The following is a 20,317-nucleotide window of genomic DNA, read 5'->3' on the forward strand; positions in this document are numbered from 1 at the left end:
CCCCAGGTCCAGTAAGGCTGTGCGACGGCCTAGAAAGGCTAGTCTTTCCAGTTCAAGCTCTGAGCGGCCTAGGAAAAACTCAATAGATCGCTGGTGTGACAGCGACACTGAGGATGAAGCCCCAAAGCCCCGTCATCAGTTGTCAAGGGGTCCTAAGCTACCGCCATTCAGAGACACCACCAAGGAATCTTGGGAGGCATACTATAACCGATTTTCAGATGTGGCCAGCCGATGTGGCTGGACCGTTGAGGAGAAGCTGGACCACCTCCTCCCTAAGCTCCAGGGCGCCGCGGCTGAATTTGTTTACGGCCAGCTGGACAAATCAGTCAGGGGTGATTATAGGGCTTTGATTATAGAGCTAAATCACCGCTTTAGGCGGATTGAAACAGCAAAATCATATGGAGCCAAATTTTCGTGTCGCTCCCAAAAAGCAGGAGAGTCCGCCTCCGAGTTTGCTGCTGAGCTAAAACGGTTGTATTGCAAGGCCTATGGGTCAAGGGATGCCGAAACCAGGAGTGAGGATCTCCTCCGGAGTTTTCTGGATGGCCTCCATGATGATGATGTCCGTTTTCATGTTGAATACATTAAAGATCCAAAGAATATCGACCAAGCTGTTTATGAGGTAGTCCGATTCAAGGACACACAGCGGGTTCAGCGTAAGAAGCCAGTGAAAATTACCCGGGAGACTGACATTGAGACTGAAGAATCTGATGAGGAGAATGTGTGAATGGCTAAAAACCATGGGGCCAAACCTCAGACTCAGTCTCACAAGAGACCGACCAGTAATGGGACGGGTAATCAGCAGCCTAGCCAGGATGCATCACCCGCTGCTCCCCCTAGTGAGGAGATGACAAAGATTGTTAGCATGATGACAGATGTGATGTCACGGCTGAGCAATCTTGAAAAGAAGGGCTCATCCCAAGGCCGTTTGGGTGGCGGGCAACATGGCCGCCAGCCAGGTCGTCCCCGGCAACCAAAGGAGAATATCCTCTGCTTCCGTTGCCGACAATATGGGCATTACTCGCGAGAATGCACCAACCCGCCAGTTGTGATGCAATCTGCACCGCCAGTGGCTGCCCAGGCAGCACGGACCGCCATTAGTCCTAATGCGCTCACATTTACCCCACGGAATGATCAAGCCCTACAGCAGGCGTCAAACTGCAACGGGCTACCCCAGTAGGCCAAGGGGCAGCCCGCATTGATGTAAATGTCGGCCAAGAAACAGAAGCATTGTCAGACTCAGAGTTAGCACTTGAGGTTGAGGAAGGTGATGGAAGTGAGAGCGATATTGGGGATGGGGAGGAGGCCGACCTGGAGGCGATCAGGCGGCAAAAGCCTTCATATGCAGGAATATACATAGAAGGCCACATCCAGGGGTTGGATGTAACGTTCACTGTCGACACGGGGTCGACCAAGACTATAATGTCCCATGCCACCTATATGAAAATTCCAGAACCGGAGCGACCGGTATTAGTTCCACCCTCCAAGAGGGGCCTACTAACAAATGCTGATGGGGGGTCCATCACGTACTACGGGAAAGCGCTGTTTTGGATGGACTTAGGGCCATTAAAACTCGAGAAGCCATTGTTAGTCGCTGACATTGAAGATGAAGTGCTGTTAGGGGCAGACATTTTACAGCGGGACCCTGATGGCCCAGCGGACATATTGCTGTCCCAAAACCGGATTATGTTGAAGGACCAACTAATCCCCTTGAAGCAAATTGGATTACCAATTACAGCACGACGGGTGCGTGCTGCAGATCATTTCATTATTCCTGCTATGTCAGAGGTTATCATCCAAGGCCTTGTGGACAGAGCAAACAGAACCAGGAAAAAGGATGCCTGTTTATTGATTGAGGCTAACCCCGTGATGGTTCAGCATTGCAATATTGCCGTTGCTCCAACACTTGTTGATGCCACCAAGGATTGCACTGTCCCAGTAAGAGTAATGAACCCCTTCGAAGCCCCAGTCTCCATCAAGCAGGACATGGTGATAGGAGTGGCCAGGACAGTTGGGAAGCCAAAAGCTTCTGTGCTTAGGCATGAGTCTGGTCGCCATGACAACAATGATACTGTAAGGCGGATTCAGATGTGCCCTAAACCCAGAGTCACTGATAGAATCCGAGCTGTAGGAAAGGGCTCTCCTATTACTCCCGCCCAAGACATGACATTACCTGAGTTCCTACAGCCAATGCTAGATGGCGCCAAGGAGGCTCTAAAATCACCCCAGGAGGAGACCACACTAAAAGAACTCATACTGGAGTTCTCTGATATCTTTTCCAATGATGATGCCGATATAGGAAGGACTCACCTGGTTGAGCATGAAATAGATACTGGGGATGCTAAACCTTTCAAGCAGGCTCCCAGAAAAGTTCCTATGGCCTTTGCCGGAGAGGAGTTGAAGTCGCTAAAAAAGATGCTGAACCAGGGCATTGTGAGGGAGTCGACCTCCCCGTGGTCCTCTGGGGTCGTCTTAGTTCGAAAACGTGATGGTGGCGTCCGCCATTGTGTTGACTATCGGATGCTCAACAAATTGACAACTAACATTCCAGCGACACCCCTCCCCAGATGTGACACCCTGATTGATAAACTGTCTGGGTCAGTGTACTTTAGTGCCCTTGACGTCACGTCGGCCTACCACAATGTCCCCATAAGGGAGCAAGATATCCGAAAAACTGCTTTTGCCACAACTCATGGACTTTTTGAATACCTGACTATGCCGATGGGCCTAGCAGGCTCCCCGATGACCTTCCAGCGGCTAATTGAGCTGGCCATGAAAGGGTTAGTGCCAGAGGGGGTATGCGCCCTCTATCTTGACGACATCATCACTTTCTCAGTGGATTTTGAATCACATATCGTGAAGCTACGAACGGTTTTTACCCGTATCCGTGATGCCGGTTTTAAACTAAAGCCCTCAAAGTGCCACCTCCTGCAACTCGAAGTCAATTTCTTGGGTCACACGGTATCTAAAGATGGGGTCAAACCCAATGCGCAAAATGTGCAGAAATTGAAAGATTGGCCCGTTCCACGAAATGTCACTGATGTCCGAGGGATCATAGGCCTGGGTTCATATTATAGAAGGTTCATCAAGGACTTTTCATCCCTGATGCATCCCCTCATCCAACTGACCAAGAAGGGGGTCTCCTTTCACTGGATTGGAGAATGTGAGGCGGCATTCAAAATACTGCTTGAAAGACTTACAGGCCCGGAAGTCATGGCTTACCCTAGGCCTGAGGACACCTTCATACTAGACACTGATGCCTGTGATGTGGGAATAGGGGCAGTACTGTCCCAGGTACAGGACGGGCGGGAGCGGGTGATTGCCTATGCCAGTGCAACCCTAAATAAGGCACAGAGAAATTATTGTGTCACAGACAGGGAACTATTGGCCGTGAAACACTTTATTGAGTATTTCCGCCAGTATCTCCTGGGGAAGCCCTTCATCTGCCGCGTGGACCACATGGCATTAAAGTGGCTCTTTTCCCTCAAGGACCCCAAGGGCCGCGTTGCACGGTGGATCGAGATCTTGTCAGCTAACCAATTTACCCTGAAATGGAGACCAGGCAAAAAGCACCAAAATGCTGACAGCATGAGTCGCTGTCCCAACCCGATGGACTGCGCCTGCCCTACCAATGGCGAGGACATCCCCTGTGGGTTATGTGCCAAATGTGACAAGAAATCGGCTGACATGCAAAGTACCATGTATCCTGGCACTCAGCCAGTGCGGCGAATAACGCGTGCCAGGAACAGGCCTAATGCTCAGGCCCAGCCTAGCTGGGCGCTGCCCTATGCCCCACCGGACCTAAGACGTCATCAGGCCAAGGACCCAGACATAGGCCCAATTCTAAGTTGGTTCGAAACAGGCACACGGCCATTTGGGGCGGTTGTATGTGAAGCCAGCCAAGCCACCAGACATTATTGGAACTGTTGGGACAGCCTTACCCTCACTGACGGCATTCTGTTCAGAAAATTCAGCAGGAAAGACGGGACGGGTCACCACGAACAATTCCTTGTTCCCAGAGTCTTGAGGTCAGAAGTCCTACGAGAGATGCATGATTCTCCATTGGCTGGCCACCTGGGAAAGAAGAAATGCCGTGAGAAAACATTGCAGCGATTCTACTGGTATGGGGTGCGGATAGATGTTAACCTGTGGGTGTCCCGATGTGATCTCTGTGCACAGATCAAGAAGCCCCCAAACCCCCGAGAGCCCCGATGGGAAAGATGACTGCAGGGGGGGTATTAGACAGATTGTCGACCGATGTACTTGGACCCCTCCCCACCTCAGCGCGTGGGAATAAATTCATACACGTCATTACTGATTCTTTCAGTAAGTGGGTGGAAGTATTTGCCACGCCAGACCAGACTGCCACCACCACGGCCAACCTCATTCTCAACGAGGTGATCGCCAGGTTTGGAACACCAATTGACATCCACTCAGATCAGGGTCGAAACTATGAGAGCAACATCTTCAAAGAGTTGTGTAGGTTGCTTGAGATCAGGAAGACAAGGGCGTCTCCTGCAAACCCCCGCTGTAACGGGCAATGTGAACGTTTCAACAAGACCCTGATCCGGATGATCAAGGCCTATCTGAAGGGTCAGCAAGACCAATGGGATGTTAACTTAGGATGTCTGGCTGCTGCCTACCGAGCCACTCCAAATGAGTCGACGAAGTTAACTCCAAACCTGCTCATGTTAGGCCGTGAGGTTCGACTACCGGCAGAGGTGATGTTCCCGTACAGACCTGGCCTCGAGGATGATGAGATAACGTCTTATGGCGAGTATGTGGACAAGTTGCGTGACACGATGGTCCATGCCCATGATGTCGCCCGGGAAAATTTGAAGGCCGCGGCTGAAAGACACAAGCAGAATCATGATGGCAAGGTCGTCTTTACCAAGTATAAAGTTGGGGATGGCGTCTGGTACCTCACAGATATAAGTCAGCTGGAGATAGCCCCAAAACTAAGGAAGGCATTTCAAGGCCCATATCTAATCATCAAAAAAGTGAACGACCTTGACTACGTCCTCCAGATGGATAAGCGGGGAAAGACCAAACTGGTCCACCACAACAAGTTGAAACCATATGAGGGCCAGAGTCCGCCGTTGTGGTTTAGGAGCGTCAGGCGGAAGTTGCCTGAATGATGTCATACGCTGTCATGTATAGAACATGTACACCACTGGTATACATGCAGTAATTGTCCTTGTGGCGCCTGGGGACGAGATTGCTCACGGGTGACCTTATAAATGTGAGCGGGTGTGGGCCTGGTGGCAGTCAAGAGCTGCTCTCCGTACTGACAGCGTCGTACGTTATATGTTATTATTAAAGTTGTAACCAGGAGATAGGAGGTGCGTAAGTATCATTCAGTTATATATTGCGTAATTATTGGCCGATGTAGACGTCACATTGGCGGCAGCGGTGAAATTACGAACACAAATTGGGTAGTTTTGACGTGTGAATCCCAGTGAAACTGACGTGTATACTACATACGCTACCATTGCATTGCCGATTGCATGAGACTTGGCCGTCACATTCACTTAAAAAATGGCCGGGAAATACACGCCAACAGTTCGTTTCGGACCCAGGAAGGGTACACCTACCTCTTTTGAACTAGCTGACACAATAAGCATGTCTGTAACTGAGCATGATATGTCGGAAAGTGGCGATCTTGACTCCGTTTTGGCCTTGGACAGATATCGACGGCGGTCAACAGACCGCAGTCGAGAATCCCGATCTCGCCTCCAGGGTACAAATCGTCGGAGATGGAGCAGGCAACTAGAACAACAGGCTCTTGAAAATAAATTGCGAGATGAGATTCGAGAACTGGAACAGGCCTTGAGACGAGGGGAAGTAAATTTGGGAAATTTACCGAATAGGCCTTCAACTAGAAATCACGATAGGAAGTTTCTCGACCGTAGGCCTGCCTATGGTTATACCGACTATGAATTGCCTGTTCGCTGTGGTGAGAGGCCCTACATGCCGTCTTCTCACGAGTTACTCACCAGTGGCAGCCGGAGGCAGGCAGACAACAGCCTAACTAGAGTTGCTCGTGAGCACGTCGAGAGGGTTCCGAGGCAGTCTTCTCGCGAATTACTCACGGCTCGTGAGTATGGTGAGCTACTCACTCATGAGTTACGCACAGCTCGGGAGCACAGCAGGCCGACTCACGAGTTGGCTGCTCATCATGAGTTACTCACGACTCGCGACTCACAACAGGCCGACTCACGAGTTTGCTGCTCATGAGTTACTCACGACTCGTGAGAAAGGTGAGACGACTCACAACAGGCCGACTCACGAGTTTGCTGCTCATGAGTTACTCACGACTCGGGAGGAAGGTGAGGCGACTCGCAGCAGGTCGACTCACGAATTGGCTGCTCATAGGTTACTCACGACTCGTGAGCATGGTGAGAGTGTCCATAAGCCCATCCTCGAGTTATTCAGTGCGGAGAGAGACGAGTCTTATTTTCCTCAAGAGATGGTGACCACGATTCAACCTACCCATCCGTCGGACAAGTTCTACCCAACCAACGAAAGAGGGAGTCCAACTCATGAGTCACCTGATTCTGCTGATGTGAGAAGTAGGCATGTGACGCTTCTCAATCCTCTGGAGGAGGTCAGAAATTTTAGGCCTGCGCATCAGACATGTCCGAGGAATATTAGGCCCACGTGTGAGCCCCTCACAGTCCGCAAGGATCTGTATGACAATGACTGCCCACAAACTGAGGAACCGCAAGGAAAGCCCTCGGGTTTGACCCGTGAAGCGCACACTGAGTGCCCGAATAGGATTGACATCATGACAAGAGAACGTTATCTGTCTGATATGTCACCGGCGAGGCCAAGACCGACCCCTAGATTACTTCCATCAGCTGGTCCACCACCAGAAGGACATAATGATGGGCAGAATACAGGCAATGTTACACCTCAAGTGCAGCAAGAAACAGACCCGCTGAAGCCGAGATGCCCGTCATTGAGGCCAGATACGTTTGATGGGAGTGGAATCCTTGACGATTTCCTGTCACATTTTGAGGCGGTCGCCGATCTTAATCAGTGGAATATTGATCTTAAAGGAAAATACCTGGCGGCAAGTCTGAGGGGGACGGCACAAAGTGTTCTGAGTGATCTTGAGCCTTACAAAAGGAAGCAACATGATGCGGTGGTTGCTGCATTGAAAAGGAGATTTGGTAATGAAAATCAAATTGACCTGTTCCGTGCTCAGCTGAGGTCCTACAAGAGGAAGAAAGGGTCTTCACTAGCTGAGTTATCTCAAGAGATCCGCCGCCTTGCAAGGAAGGCTTACCCAAATGTGACACTAGAACTGATGGACTCCTTTGCAAGAGACCAGTTTATTGATGCCTTATTGGAAACGAATCATCAATGGTTTGTAAAACAATCGAGGCCCAGGACTTTGCGAGATGCAGAGCGAACTGCAGTAGAATATGAGGCCTTCCAACAGGCAACGTCAGGGAAGCAGTCTGACAGTACCCATGTTCGTGGGGTGGCTACATCAGACCAAAGTAACGACAACGTTGTAAAGACCCTGGAACAGTTAGTGAGGTCGGTACAAGAGTTAAAACTTGCAAATCCAAGTACTGTGTCAAACAACAGCACTCGCTCGGTACCCAGAACAAATGACCAATATGGAGCCAGAAAGCCATCCAGGAAAAGCAGCCTCACTTGCTATTTCTGCAAGGAACAAGGACACTTTAAACGGGAATGCCCTGCTTGGCAGAAAGAAATTGCCCAGGCCCAGGGAAACGAGGAAATGCCGACCTTGAGGGCCAAAGATCGGCAGTAAAGGATGAGGGGCCCGTCGTGGACATGCGTGCCATGGGAGCAACAGGAGAGGAAAACAGTAGTCTGTACATCCCAGGTTACTTGGGGGACCAAAGAGAGGAATTTCTCATTGATTCTGGTGCATCAGTATGTTTGCTGAACCCTAGGGTATACAACAATATTCCAGAAGAGGATAGACCTGCTCTGGAAATGTCAAAGGGTAGACTGATAGCGGCTAATGGAGAAAACATACCTTTTACTGGAAAGGCTATGTTTCGAGTGCGCTTCAATTCAGTACAGGTGGACCATGAGTTCTGGGTAGCTGATATACAGGATGACACCATACTGGGACACGACTTCCTCAGTAAATACTGCCAAGTAGACTACATGAACAACAGGGTTATATGTTGTCATCAGGAAATCCAGGGTTGTGGAGGGAGTGCCAAAAATGCCTGCCGTCGAATTGTGTTAAAGAGCAAAGTAGCAATTCCTGCCAGGAGTGAGCAGCTAGTCACGTGTGAGATAGCAGGCACATCATACGGATCCCAGGCAGGATATATATCACCTGCGACGTCCCTCCTCGAAAAAAATGGTCTCCTAGTTGCCAAAAGTGTGGTCGACATGTCCGGAGAGACGACCCCCATCCGGCTCCTAAATCTATCAGAGGAGCCAGTAATTTTGAGGAAACATACTTTGATGGCTTGGGTAGAGCCTCTTATAGAAATACCTCAAGGGAGTAAACCTGAAGAAAAGGTTAGGACGACAAAGAAAGCAGAAGACAGTCTGCAACCAAAACGGAAGGATGGGCTGTTTGTGCCTGACCACCTAAAAGACCTCTTCCACCGCAGCTGCAAGCACCTCGATCATAAGAAAAAGCTGAAGGTGGCACTTCTTCTTCGGGAATTTGCTGATGTTTTTGCAAGAGATGGAGATGATACAGGCCGTACCACACTCGCAAAACACTCCATTGACACTGGGGACTCTAAACCGATAAAACAAGGAAACAGGAGACTTGCACTAGGTATCAGAGGAGAAGTCACTGAGGAGATAACAAATTGGGTTAAACGCAAAATTGCTGATCCTTCTAATAGTCCTTGGTCATCTGGCATAGTACCAGTGCGTAAGAAGGACGGATCGCTCAGGATCTGTGTGGATTATAGGCCTCTTAACGCAGTCACAAAAAAGGACTGTTACCCCCTCCCACGAATTGACGACTCACTGGATGCATTGTCAGGCAGCGAGTGGTTCTCCACCCTAGATTTGAAAAGTGGATACCACCAGGCAGAAATGGCGAGTTTGTCTGACAAAGAGAAGACAGCTTTCTCTGTGCCGGGGGTTGGCCATTTCCACTTCAATGTCCTTCCATTTGGTTTAGTTAATGCGCCTGCCACATTTCAGAGGTTAATGGACATGGTGCTGAAAGGCCTTCCATGGGATATATGCGTTCGATACTTAGACGACATCATTTCGCATCATACGAAATTTGATTCTGCTTTGGATGGTCTGAAGGAAATATTTGTGCGCCTCCGGGATGCAGGGCTTAAGCTCAACCCTAAGAAGTGCAACCTCTTCCAGAAGAAAGTAGCCTTCCTTGGCCATGTCGTGAGTAAGGACGGAGTTAGCACAGACCCGGAAAAGGTTAAAGCAGTTGTGGAATGGCCCATCCCGAGAAGTCAGCGAGAGGTGCGATCATTCGTCGGTTTGGCATCGTATTATCGGCGATATATACGTAACTTTGCAGCTATTGCAAAACCCCTGAACACACTCATGGAGAAAGGAAAGACCTTTGTTTGGGATGATGATGCAGAGACCGCATTCATAACATTGAAACGGAAACTGACCGAGTCACCGATTTTGGCGTATCCAAGGCCTGGTGAACCGTTCATTCTCGACACGGATGCCAGTAACACAGCAATTGGTGGAGTGCTGAGCCAGCAGCAAGAGGGCACAGAAAAGGTCATAGGATATTTTAGTCGATCCCTGAACAAGAGCGAGCGCCGGTATTGTGTCACACGAAAAGAGATGTTGGGAGTGGTTGATAGTGTTAAAAACTTCCATCATTACCTCTATGGCCAGAAATTCCTGGTAAGAACCGATCATTCAGCACTACGGTTTTTAATGACCTTCAAGCACCCGGAGGGACAGACCGCCCGATGGTTGGAAAGACTGTCCCAATATGATATGGCAATAGCACACCGTCCGGGATCTAAGCATATCAATGCTGACAGTCTGTCCCGCAGACCAATACCTTGCGTCAATTGTAAACAGTGTGATAAGCTGAAACTGATGGTCGAAGATAAACCAGACGATGACCTAGCACCAGAATGCCTGCATCAACACCAGTCGGAGGTCCCCACGATGCCGGAGCCTGTCCTTGTCGTACGGACAGAATCCTTGGGCAGACATGAATCGAAGGAGGAGGATCTGGTCAAAGAAGACAAGGGGAAGGATGTCCGGTGTAATACTGGTAGCAGGGAGGACAACCCGAGGAAATGTACACAGAACGAAATGAGAGTGACGAATGAACCAAAGACAACACCTATGAGAGAGCGGGTATTTCAGATTATCAGAGCCGTACAGGCAGATGAGCCAGTAGATACAGACACTGACTGGGCCTGGGATAGCCAATCAGTGAGGAAGGCTCAGTTGGAGGACCCCGAATTAGCAGAGGTAGTGAAATGGTTGGAGTCTGGCACACAGAGACCAGATTGGAAGGACATTTCACATCAGGGCATAAAACTCAAATCCTACTGGAATCAGTGGCAGTGCCTGGTGTTGAAAGATGGCATACTATGTCGACGCTGGGAGTCCGACAGTGGAGAAAGTGTGTTGCTGTTAGTGGTTTCTTCCAGGTTTCGTGCCAGGGTACGACGAGAATTGCATGAGGCACCGGCTGCAGGCCACTTTGGTTTCAAACGAACATTGGCGAGAGTACGACAAAGGTTTTACTGGGCTGGAATGAGACGAGATGTGGAGATCTGGTGCAGCCAATGCCTGCCATGTCAGCAGAGGAAGGGTCCCAGGAGACGCCGAGCTCCCATGAAACAGTTCAACGTGGGTATCCCAATGGAGCGCATAGCATACGATGTGTGTGGGCCATTCCCCGAGTCGGACCATCATAACTCCTATGTTCTTGTAGTTGAAGACTACTTCACTAAATGGGTGCAGGCTTTCCCAATACACGATCAAGAAGCAACGACTGTAGCTGACTGCCTTGTCGATCGTTTTATGGCGATATTTGGGGTACCAGATTTGGCGCACTCTGACCAAGGCACCAACTTTGAGTCGAAGGTTTGGACAGGGGTGTGCAAGCGACTAGGGTGCATGAAAACCAGGACCAGCCCGCAGCATCCTGAGTCTGATGGAATGGCAGAGCGTTTTATGAAGACTTTAGGAAACCTCATATCAATGTTCTGTGACGAAAATCAATTCGATTGGGACATCCATCTGCCGCTCCTGATTATGGCGTACAATTCGTCAAAACATGAGACCACAGGGTTTAGTCCATCCCAGCTTATGTTTGGCAGGGAGCTTGCGCTACCTGCTGATTTGCTATTTGGTACTGAATACCCTGGCCAACCTGAGTGCAATCCCTCTGAATACCTAGAGACCCTGTTAGACAAGATGGACAAAGTTCATAATCTTGCGAGAGACCACTTACAGATGTCAAGCAACAGACAAAAGGAGTACTACGACCGCAAGGCCAGCTTAGAACCTTTTGCTGAGGGAGATATTGTATGGTTTCACGATCAACCAATCCGAAGAGGGAAAAGCAAGAAATTGGGAAAACCTTGGCGTGGGCCTTATCGGGTGGTACGCAAAATATCCGACTTGCTGTACCGTATTCAGCAAGGTCCAAAATCGAAGGCCAAGGTCGTCCATATTAATCGCTTGAAACCATTCATAGGCCCGACACCAGAGGGGTTAGATTGGGAAATTGTCAAACCAACAACCCCAACTGATACAAATAAGGATGTTACAAATCCTGACCAGCAGCCAGCTCGGCGTAGCACCAGAAAAAGAAAGGCTGTGGTCAGACCTAACCTATAGATCCTTCTAGTAACACGGGGTATCCATTTCTCGTTCCAGATGGCAGAACAGCCCTTCAAAAGATACGTGTGCAACCAGTGCGAATATGCGACCGACCGTAAGGCCAACCTGGAGCGTCATGCAGACAGATGCCATCCCCCGAAAAGGAAGGAAGTGGCCTCGTCAGTGGTGGTTGTAAATCGGTCCTCCTACCCAAAGGTGACGGGTAGCCCGATGGCCGACCTTACCTCACCCAATGTAAGTTTAGGGGAGGTAGAGGGCGATGGTGATGAGGCTTTGGAGACTGTTAGTCATGTTAGTACACCGAAACGTAGAAAGGTGGTAAATACAGGACCCCCCTCACCCGACTTTTGTGTTCGCGAAAGCCGGCAGGAAGATGGCGATGTGGAGGCCGTGGAAACGGTCAGTGGCAGTGCACCCAAACGCAGAAATGTTCTAAATTCAGGGCCTACCTTGCCCAGCTTCCGTGTTCTCGTTGGAGAAAAAGGACCACGTCCGGAAACAGAAGGGAAGAGGACCCTACGTCTCGTCGGAAGGCGGCTGTTCGACACCGCACGGTACCGGGTGAAGGCCGTTACCGAGAGAGTTTGTCATGTGGACGGGACCCGCGAAGAAATCACTTACGGCCTGGAATAGACCCCTCAGGATATAATTTTTGTATATATGTGGACATTCTTGATTGTGTTGGACTTTAATGTTCCTATACCATGTATAATGTGTTTTTGGACTGGCAGTGAACATATTTAGGAATTCTTTGGACTGGAGCAGTGGATTCTGGATTTGCGTCAATAGTTTGTTTTTCTAGTGTTGCGAGTTAGTGTTTGGACTGTTATGTTGTTATGTGTTGGGGTACATTGTACAGGAGTACAACCTCTTAATAGAGGTGGGGGTAATGTGGCGCCTGGGGACGAGATTGCTCACGGGTGACCTTATAAATGTGAGCGGGTGTGGGCCTGGTGGCAGTCAAGAGCTGCTCTCCGTACTGACAGCGTCGTACGTTATATGTTATTATTAAAGTTGTAACCAGGAGATAGGAGGTGCGTAATAAAGTATCATTCAGTTATATATTGCGTAATTATTGGCCGAGGTAGACGTCACATCCTGTTTTGAATGCTGTACTAGTAGCCCTTTCTATCGATGTTTTTGGCTGACAGTACTTGGAACTACTAGTACTACTATATCCACTGTAACCACAGTCATGTTGATGTCACTTATTATGCATATATATAAATCTGTATTTTGGGGTTGACCAGCCCCCCCCTCGGTGTTGAGTTTTCGTATATTATTGATGTGCTGGCTGATGCTGCTGCCATCCATGGTCGATTGATGTGAGGGTATGCCACGCCCATGATGTCTTCATGGCCAACTGGGTCACTGGTATAGCCCAGGGTGGTGTTCCAGTCAGCTGGAAGGGAAAATAGAAGACTTATTACAACTCAGGAACTGCTGTTCCTCATTTACTATCCATACTGATGTCGGGTCGTGGTCAACTTGTGGCCGATACTCTAAACACAGGGTGTGTACTTTAGCGAATATGACATTCCGCTCCGAGGGTGCATGGCTGACGCATGATGTGTTTCACTTATGTAAATGATGAATTAACCGGAGATATGCTTACGCTTCACTTCTCTCGCTTCCAGATGGACGCCCTCGCTTTTGACCTTGAATTGGATGCCTTCTTGAATGACGACTACCAGCCAGAAGGCCAAGAGATCCTCGATTGTCTCCTTTCCTCACCGAAAGACAGGCCCGACCGAGCAAGTTCCGCGGGCAGCCAACCCACCACCCGCCAACCCAGCTCCGTCTCACCTGTTACAAGGGGCGGTGATTGATGAGGCGACTTTTCCACCCGCTCCCCAGCAACTAGAGGTGCTGGATGCCATCTTCCGGCTAAGCACCCAGGTAGAGGGCATTCAGGCCATGCGCCAAGCTAGAGTTGACCCTCCAAAGCAGGCGGAAGCCAAGAATGTCAGTGTTAGGAATGAGCCAGACACCCCTGCCTCACTTTTATCACCAACGGTCCAGTAGGAAGTTGTCATGGCAGGACCAGAGCCGACCCTGCCACCAAAGAAGCGGGCGCGCCAACACTCCCCAGTAATGCCGCCCCCACCCCCACCACGACCCCGCAGTCAGAGACACCAGCGACAACAAGTCAGGAGTACCATTCGAGTTGCCCACTCGACTGGCCGCGTGGCAAGGGGGAGACTCCCGGAGGTTAGCCCCGCTGTGGAGGGATATCACGATAGGATGCGTAATATCCACAAGCACCTCAACTCCCAGCGACGTTAATCCCCTCCCCCTTTGTCACCCGGATTACCCAGTCGATGTTGTAAATATATATCATGTTGATCAGTTCCTGTCATATCATTTCTTTTACCATGTTCTAGATGTACATATCATATTATTTCTGGCCGCCATGTAGTTCAGTAGTTTGTTTAGTTAGTTGATTTAGATTGAATTTAAACCTGGAGTTTCTCATCCTGGTGCTATACAAGGGTGCTAAACAGATGAGTGGTGTTAGCTGTGGTTCTGACATTGTGATTGTAAATGGTTCCGTTCGTATATTTGTTTCTTGCCAGGGCGTTGTTTTACTCGACATTCCCATCCACATTCACTGTCCCTTTATATTATTGTATTGTATCAATGTATGGTAGTGTACATTCGTCATACCACACACGTTTTATATTGAATTATATTAAGTCCGCCTAGGACGGCTGTGTTTTAAAGAGGGGGATAGTGAAACGGTCACCAAAATTACCTTCTCATTTTCGTAACCTTTTATGTAAACCTAGTTCCAGGCACAACGGTTTATTTCGTTTATTTTCGGACAAATTGTCAACAACTCTTTCTATCAATTTCCTGGATGCGTCGCCATTTTATCGGTCATGTGACCTGGACGGCGGCCATCACTGTTTACAATTTCCTCGTATTTTTATTGGTTCTTCCTATCACGTGAGTGGCTGAGGAATGCCGAATGACCTCCTTTCCCACAGCACCGCTAAAGTCAAAATTACATTGTTACCTCTCTCACGAAAACTTCTTTTAACTTGCAAATTTGGAACTTATCTCGATTAATCGTAAGCTTATTTAATCACTCCTTAGCATGTGCCTCGAACTACGGTGTTTTAAGTTATATTCAGTGCGATCTCTGCCAGGAAACGAAGGCTTTTGTATCGGGTTGCTTGGTGATCTTTTCATATTTTAATTGGGGGTGTCTTTGTGTGCGCAGTGCATTGTGGATCGGAATGTCAGTTGAATTATCATGTGGTCACGTGGACTTCGGGTATTTAATGGGATAGCGTGGGTTTCCGAGCAGACCGGCTCACATGCGATTAGACGCAGACGTTTTTCTCCTCTTGCTAAGAGTCGAGCGTTGGTACGTTTTTTTTATCTCCTCCTTTCTTCAGGAGTTGAGGGTACCCTTTTTATTCCTCTGTCTGTGGAGAGGCCAGTGACTTGCTCAAGTCTCTGACTGATACAACTTCTTTTTTTTCTGCATACCCCTCGTGCTGCTGGTGGATCACTGGGGCCTTGCGGTCACTGCAGACCATTTCAAAATCGCTAGACCTCCCGATATGCGTGTTGAGCTCGCGTAATTTTCTTTGGACCAGTTGTTTTGCTTCTGGCGAGCTCACCAGGTTGGACTGGTAAACGGGCCCAGAATCTCCTGTATCGGGTAACTTCAATTGCGGGAATCTTTCTGTTTTGCTGGGGCAAAACTTGTATACACCTGGAATCGAGGTGTGGTTTGATTCGTCTTGGAATAGTTTTATTCCAAGAGGTTTTTTTTAAAAAAATTTTTCCATGCCGGTCTCCTGAGGATTAACCCCTTACCATTCTGCCTTGATTTGTAACAGTTGCTAACTGTTGCCCTGACGACGTATATCTGAAGTGATTGTATTGCCACGGATGAGTGGTCTGTCTCCCTGATGTTTTATGAGGGACCATTTATGTGCGATTGTATTGACTATTGTGATGTACCTGTATATATTGATGTTGTAACCGGGTGTGGGTGGGGTGATTATTGAGGATAAATGCCGTATATTTTAACTGTTGGCCTGGACTTTATTTAATTGGATTACCCGCCTGATGTCAGTGTATATCAGGGGGCGTCATTTTGGGATGAGATAATTTATGACAAGGAGGATCAGTAAGTTTGGCCAGAGGCTCTGACCTGGAGGTCACCACTGGTACTTTTAGCCCCGAGGTTGTGACAGAACACTGACATACTGTGAGGACCGAGAAATCAATGATTTTAGGAACTACGGTTGGCCGCGCATGAATACAAAAAACCTCCCCAATGAGACCTTAGACGGACGTAACAATTCAGATAAAAATAAATGGCCAGGGCAATTGTGCTCACCTCCCTCGCAGACAAGTGATTGCTTTCGATTTTAGCCACCTGGGGCCAAAGCAAGTCGAAATTTAGTCTGCACGGTTTCATAACATAGGGCTACAAATGTATCAAGTTTCAAGTTAATATATAACTGAATCAATGCGATCGGCGTTTTTTGCAGTGAAAGTTTTGAAATAAATGTTAAATCTACATTGACCAACTTACTCCCAAAATTCTTCACTCGGAGATGTCCATTTCACAGGAAAGGGAAACGAACCATTCGTGTCATTGACAGTGGAAATCCTCTCTCCTCCCGTCCTGCTATCGCTGAGGTAATTCCAGGTTGCATTGGTAAGATTCTGAGAGGTGTCGAATAACCACGTGTTGTTCACGTTACGTACTACGCATGCGTCTGTATTCCAGGTGTTATTGCACGTAGCCCACGGCAGCTCAGCACTGAAGGAATTTCCTACGTAGAACAAGGTCCAGGCAATAATCACGTTATAGTACATTGAACCCAATGCTATCATGACCACCATACCGCAACCAACTCCTGTGGAATAAAGCGATTGAGATAAGAATAATTGTTGGCCCTGAAGATCTAGATTAGAGATCAGGATATGAATTCAGATGAAATAAATCGCTAAGATCGGTGTGGTCTTGCATCAATGGCGAACGTAATGAATTGCAACTCGGTTCATTGTAACTGACCGCAGCGAGTTGACTTAGTTAAAATATATCACTAGGTGTGCGTCGAGCATACCAAAGCATGACCAGAGGACAATCGTGGCATCCTAATACCTGCCATATACAGGGTGATTACGCCGAAGCCTTACGTTTAGAGTTAGGTGGTCCAAACTTAAAATTCTGAGATAAAAAGTCAGAATTTCGAGATTTTGTCGAACAATTCCGAGAGAAAAAGTCAGAATTTCGAGATGACAAGTCAGAATTCCAAGATAAAAACTCATAATTCGGAGATGGAAAAATTCCGAAATGGATTCGAAAAAAATCACATTCTGTCGTTCCCCTTTATACCACCGTATCACCAAAATATACAGAACCGCCATTTCTTAAAACATTGCATTTACAAGATATAGAATGATTTATTTTTGCATGACTAGGGCCTACTTACTGAACAGTTAGAGGTAAATCTTTGAACAGCATCGGTATTGTACTAACCATGAATATTGTGATCAATCTATTGTGTATGTTTTCATGTATGTTCTATATATTTGTTGTTCTTTTACTAATAATTATTTGATATCTGTCAAAGAGCCCTCCATAGCTCACGTTTTCATCTTTCATCTACCGAAGAAGCTAAAGTTTATCATCTTTTTTTAAAGACATGTTGGTTAATTACCTCAAAGTCAAAACAGTCCCGAACTAGAACATAACGTCATAATCTTTGGACAACTTGCTGTTGCCAACCCCCAATCCAAACTCAACTCACTGTATGGCATCAAAACACTGTCTGTTTAATATCTAGCCTTTATTGAATATTCAAGACTGGTCTAAGATCGGTGAAACTAGACTTGGAGTACATATATTCAACCTTGCAAGTGTGCCATTTTTAAAACACAATGCATAAACATATCACAAACCTACCCTTGAACAGCGGACTAATCCTCCATGCTAGAACTGGGCTGAGACTTGAGAACTGACCATACGCAGCTTCGAGGAAGAATAATGGCCAGCCCAGCATCAATAGGAAGAGCACATATGGAATAAGGAAGGCACCTATAATGGCAATTAGTCGAGTTGAATTCTCTTTTGACATCAAAACCATGATCGGCAGAAATTGGAACATGATTTTCAGGTGTTGCATCCCTTTACACGCGCACGCGTCATAACGCCAAGGGTATCAAAAGGGATTTGCAATGTTTCCTTATAAATCGTGGATTTCCTGCTCCTCAGTTCATGCCAGAGTTCGATGCAGCATTTTTTTTTGTTTTGGGGCGATTATTGGGCGTTTCTGGAACCTGGAGTGCTGCTCAATTAAAGGATAACAAGAAACAACGCATTTTACCGTTGATTCAGACGGATGTGTACTCTGTGACCGGACTGATGATTTTGATTTGGAAGCGGCCGCCAACTGTTGCCATGGCTACGTTGCAGCGATCAAAGACGCTTGTTTGAGGGCCGGTTTTCAGCATGTATTTCCACTTGGCGGCGCTGCCCATCTGATCATCGACCACCAAAGTGTAAGCTAAAGTGAAGATGAAATAAACCCAATTATACTGCGTCTTTACTTACCGCCCCCATTCTTATAGCACAAATATGGGAACCTCCACATGTTCCCTAGTCCTACTGAAAAACCGAAACTCGCCAGAAAGAAATCAGCCTTGCCGGACCAGTTTCCACGGATAGTGTTTTCGTCCCCATCTTGTTTGACGTCATCGGACTTCCGGCAACAGCAGGTCATCGAACTCTTCATTTAAACGACTACAAAAAGATGAAAATACATATATATAATCGTCATGACGTGTGAGAGAATCATCGATACAGGCTTTAGAAAGACCGTTCAATAATAGCCCTTGCTACTTCACCGTAAAAATATTGGCCGATATTCAAGGATGTTTTTCAGTTAGACACGATTATCTTGCTAAAACAGTGACTAAACATGTGATAATCAGGCACACAAATTATACAGCATTCGCGTGGGTCACCGCGGGGCCGTGCCAATGCCCATACACATGTTGAATGTTCATTGTGAGTACTACTGTAAACATTATTTGTGTTTTGCGCGAGATTACCTTTCTTATTGAGTAATAAAGAGAAATTTAAATTGTCAGCCTAAAAATGTAGCGGTAAAGGGCTTTTATGATTTGTCACCGTAAACGTTTTGCAACTCTGAACTTGAACCCAAAGAGTAGGCTGACGAAAATAAGTCAGAATATTGGAAGGTAGCCATGAAGGATGGAATGAATTCCCCGAGGGAAAATGACCACTTTGCGAAAGGGCAGGAAAAGAGTGGGGCTATAAGGCAACTGTCACATAGAAATGAACGATTCATTTTTCACGCCTCACGCGTGAGGCCATACGTGTCACACATGAGGCCTCACGCGTCACGATTCATCCGTCATTTTTTAGGGGATGTCACATACGGTTCACTTTGAAATCGTTCATTTGTCACTTGGCGTTTCCCGCCTCAGTTGGATCCCACAAAAATGGTCTTTGCTGGACCGGCTCGCATAAAGAGTGCTTGTAGTCATTCATTCTGAAAAAGACAGAAAATAGAGGTGACCATTTGCTAGTCTTGTTTTTAGTCATTTCCATGTTCCCACAAGTGGAATGGAATTGTTGTGTCTGCAGGTGTTTGGGCAAAAAATACTATATTTCTCCATTTTTTCCCCAATTCTACACGAAAATCACCATTGTTTGAAATGCAGTACATGACATGCAGTAAAATTGTGGAAAGGTGTGAGGTTTGCTTTCAACTGTGGGCTATCGTAAATAGTAAAAAAAGGTCTGAAACCATCGGATACTCACATATTCAAGTGATTTTGACAGCAGGCACCTCCTCTCTGCACCTTGTTCACGTCACAAAGAATTGGCCGTCCAATTCTTAGAGTCATTTATGACATTCTTGAGTTCACGCACGAAATGACATGAATCGGCCGAAAATAAAAATGACTACAAAATTAGGCCCTATGTGACATGGTATATTGAAAATATCTGGGGAATTCTTCAGGTCATGAATGACCCGTGAAGCGTCACGCATGAGGCGTGAAAACGTGAGGTCTATGTGACAGTTGCCTAGGGTAGGCTGTTTTTACATCCATCTAGTGCAGCACCAAACCATGTTGTGCTGCCAACTGCATCACAGCACGCACTGAAGTAAAGTAATTGTTAGCTATTGGACTTTTGGAGTAATACGCCATCAAAGAGGTTGCCACTGGGGCCAAGACTTATAAAGCTAGGTATGTTGCAAAGGGGTATAGCCAGGTGAAAGGTGTAGATTATCAGGAGACCTTTTTTATTTTCGGCCGATTCATGTCATTTCGTGCGTGAACTCAAGAATGTCATAAATGACTCAAAGAATTGGACGGCCAATTCTTTGTGACGTGAACAAGGTGCAGAGAGGAGGTGCCTGCTGCCAAAATCACTTGAATATGTGAGTATCCGATGGTTTCAGACCTTTTTTTACTGTTTACGATAGCCCAC

At 47.4% G+C, this 20,317-nt stretch overlaps 1 protein-coding gene across 3 annotated transcripts in view; it reads right to left on the reverse strand.

The window, feature by feature from the left end:
• The window catches only part of LOC135484047 (sodium- and chloride-dependent glycine transporter 1-like), a 60,207-nt gene that overhangs the window by 23,203 nt on the left and 16,687 nt on the right, over nucleotides 1–20,317 (reverse strand). The window contains exons 2-5 of one of the 3 annotated variants that reach the window (XM_064765116.1): nucleotides 19,258–19,370; nucleotides 18,407–18,595; nucleotides 17,759–17,890; nucleotides 16,379–16,706 (exon numbers count right to left, since the gene is read on the reverse strand). In XM_064765116.1, the coding sequence (XP_064621186.1) occupies nucleotides 16,379–16,706; nucleotides 17,759–17,890; nucleotides 18,407–18,587 (641 nt within the window). In that variant the 5' untranslated portion in view covers nucleotides 18,588–18,595; nucleotides 19,258–19,370. Of the gene's footprint in view, nucleotides 1–16,378; nucleotides 16,707–17,758; nucleotides 17,891–18,179; nucleotides 18,258–18,406; nucleotides 18,596–19,257; nucleotides 19,371–20,317 lie in introns of those variants that run through there. The other 2 variants (XM_064765117.1, XM_064765119.1) reach the window with 2 other exon arrangements.

This window comes from Lineus longissimus, chromosome 3, assembly GCF_910592395.1.
Source record: "Lineus longissimus chromosome 3, tnLinLong1.2, whole genome shotgun sequence".
NCBI classification, from domain to species: domain Eukaryota; kingdom Metazoa; phylum Nemertea; class Pilidiophora; order Heteronemertea; family Lineidae; genus Lineus; species Lineus longissimus.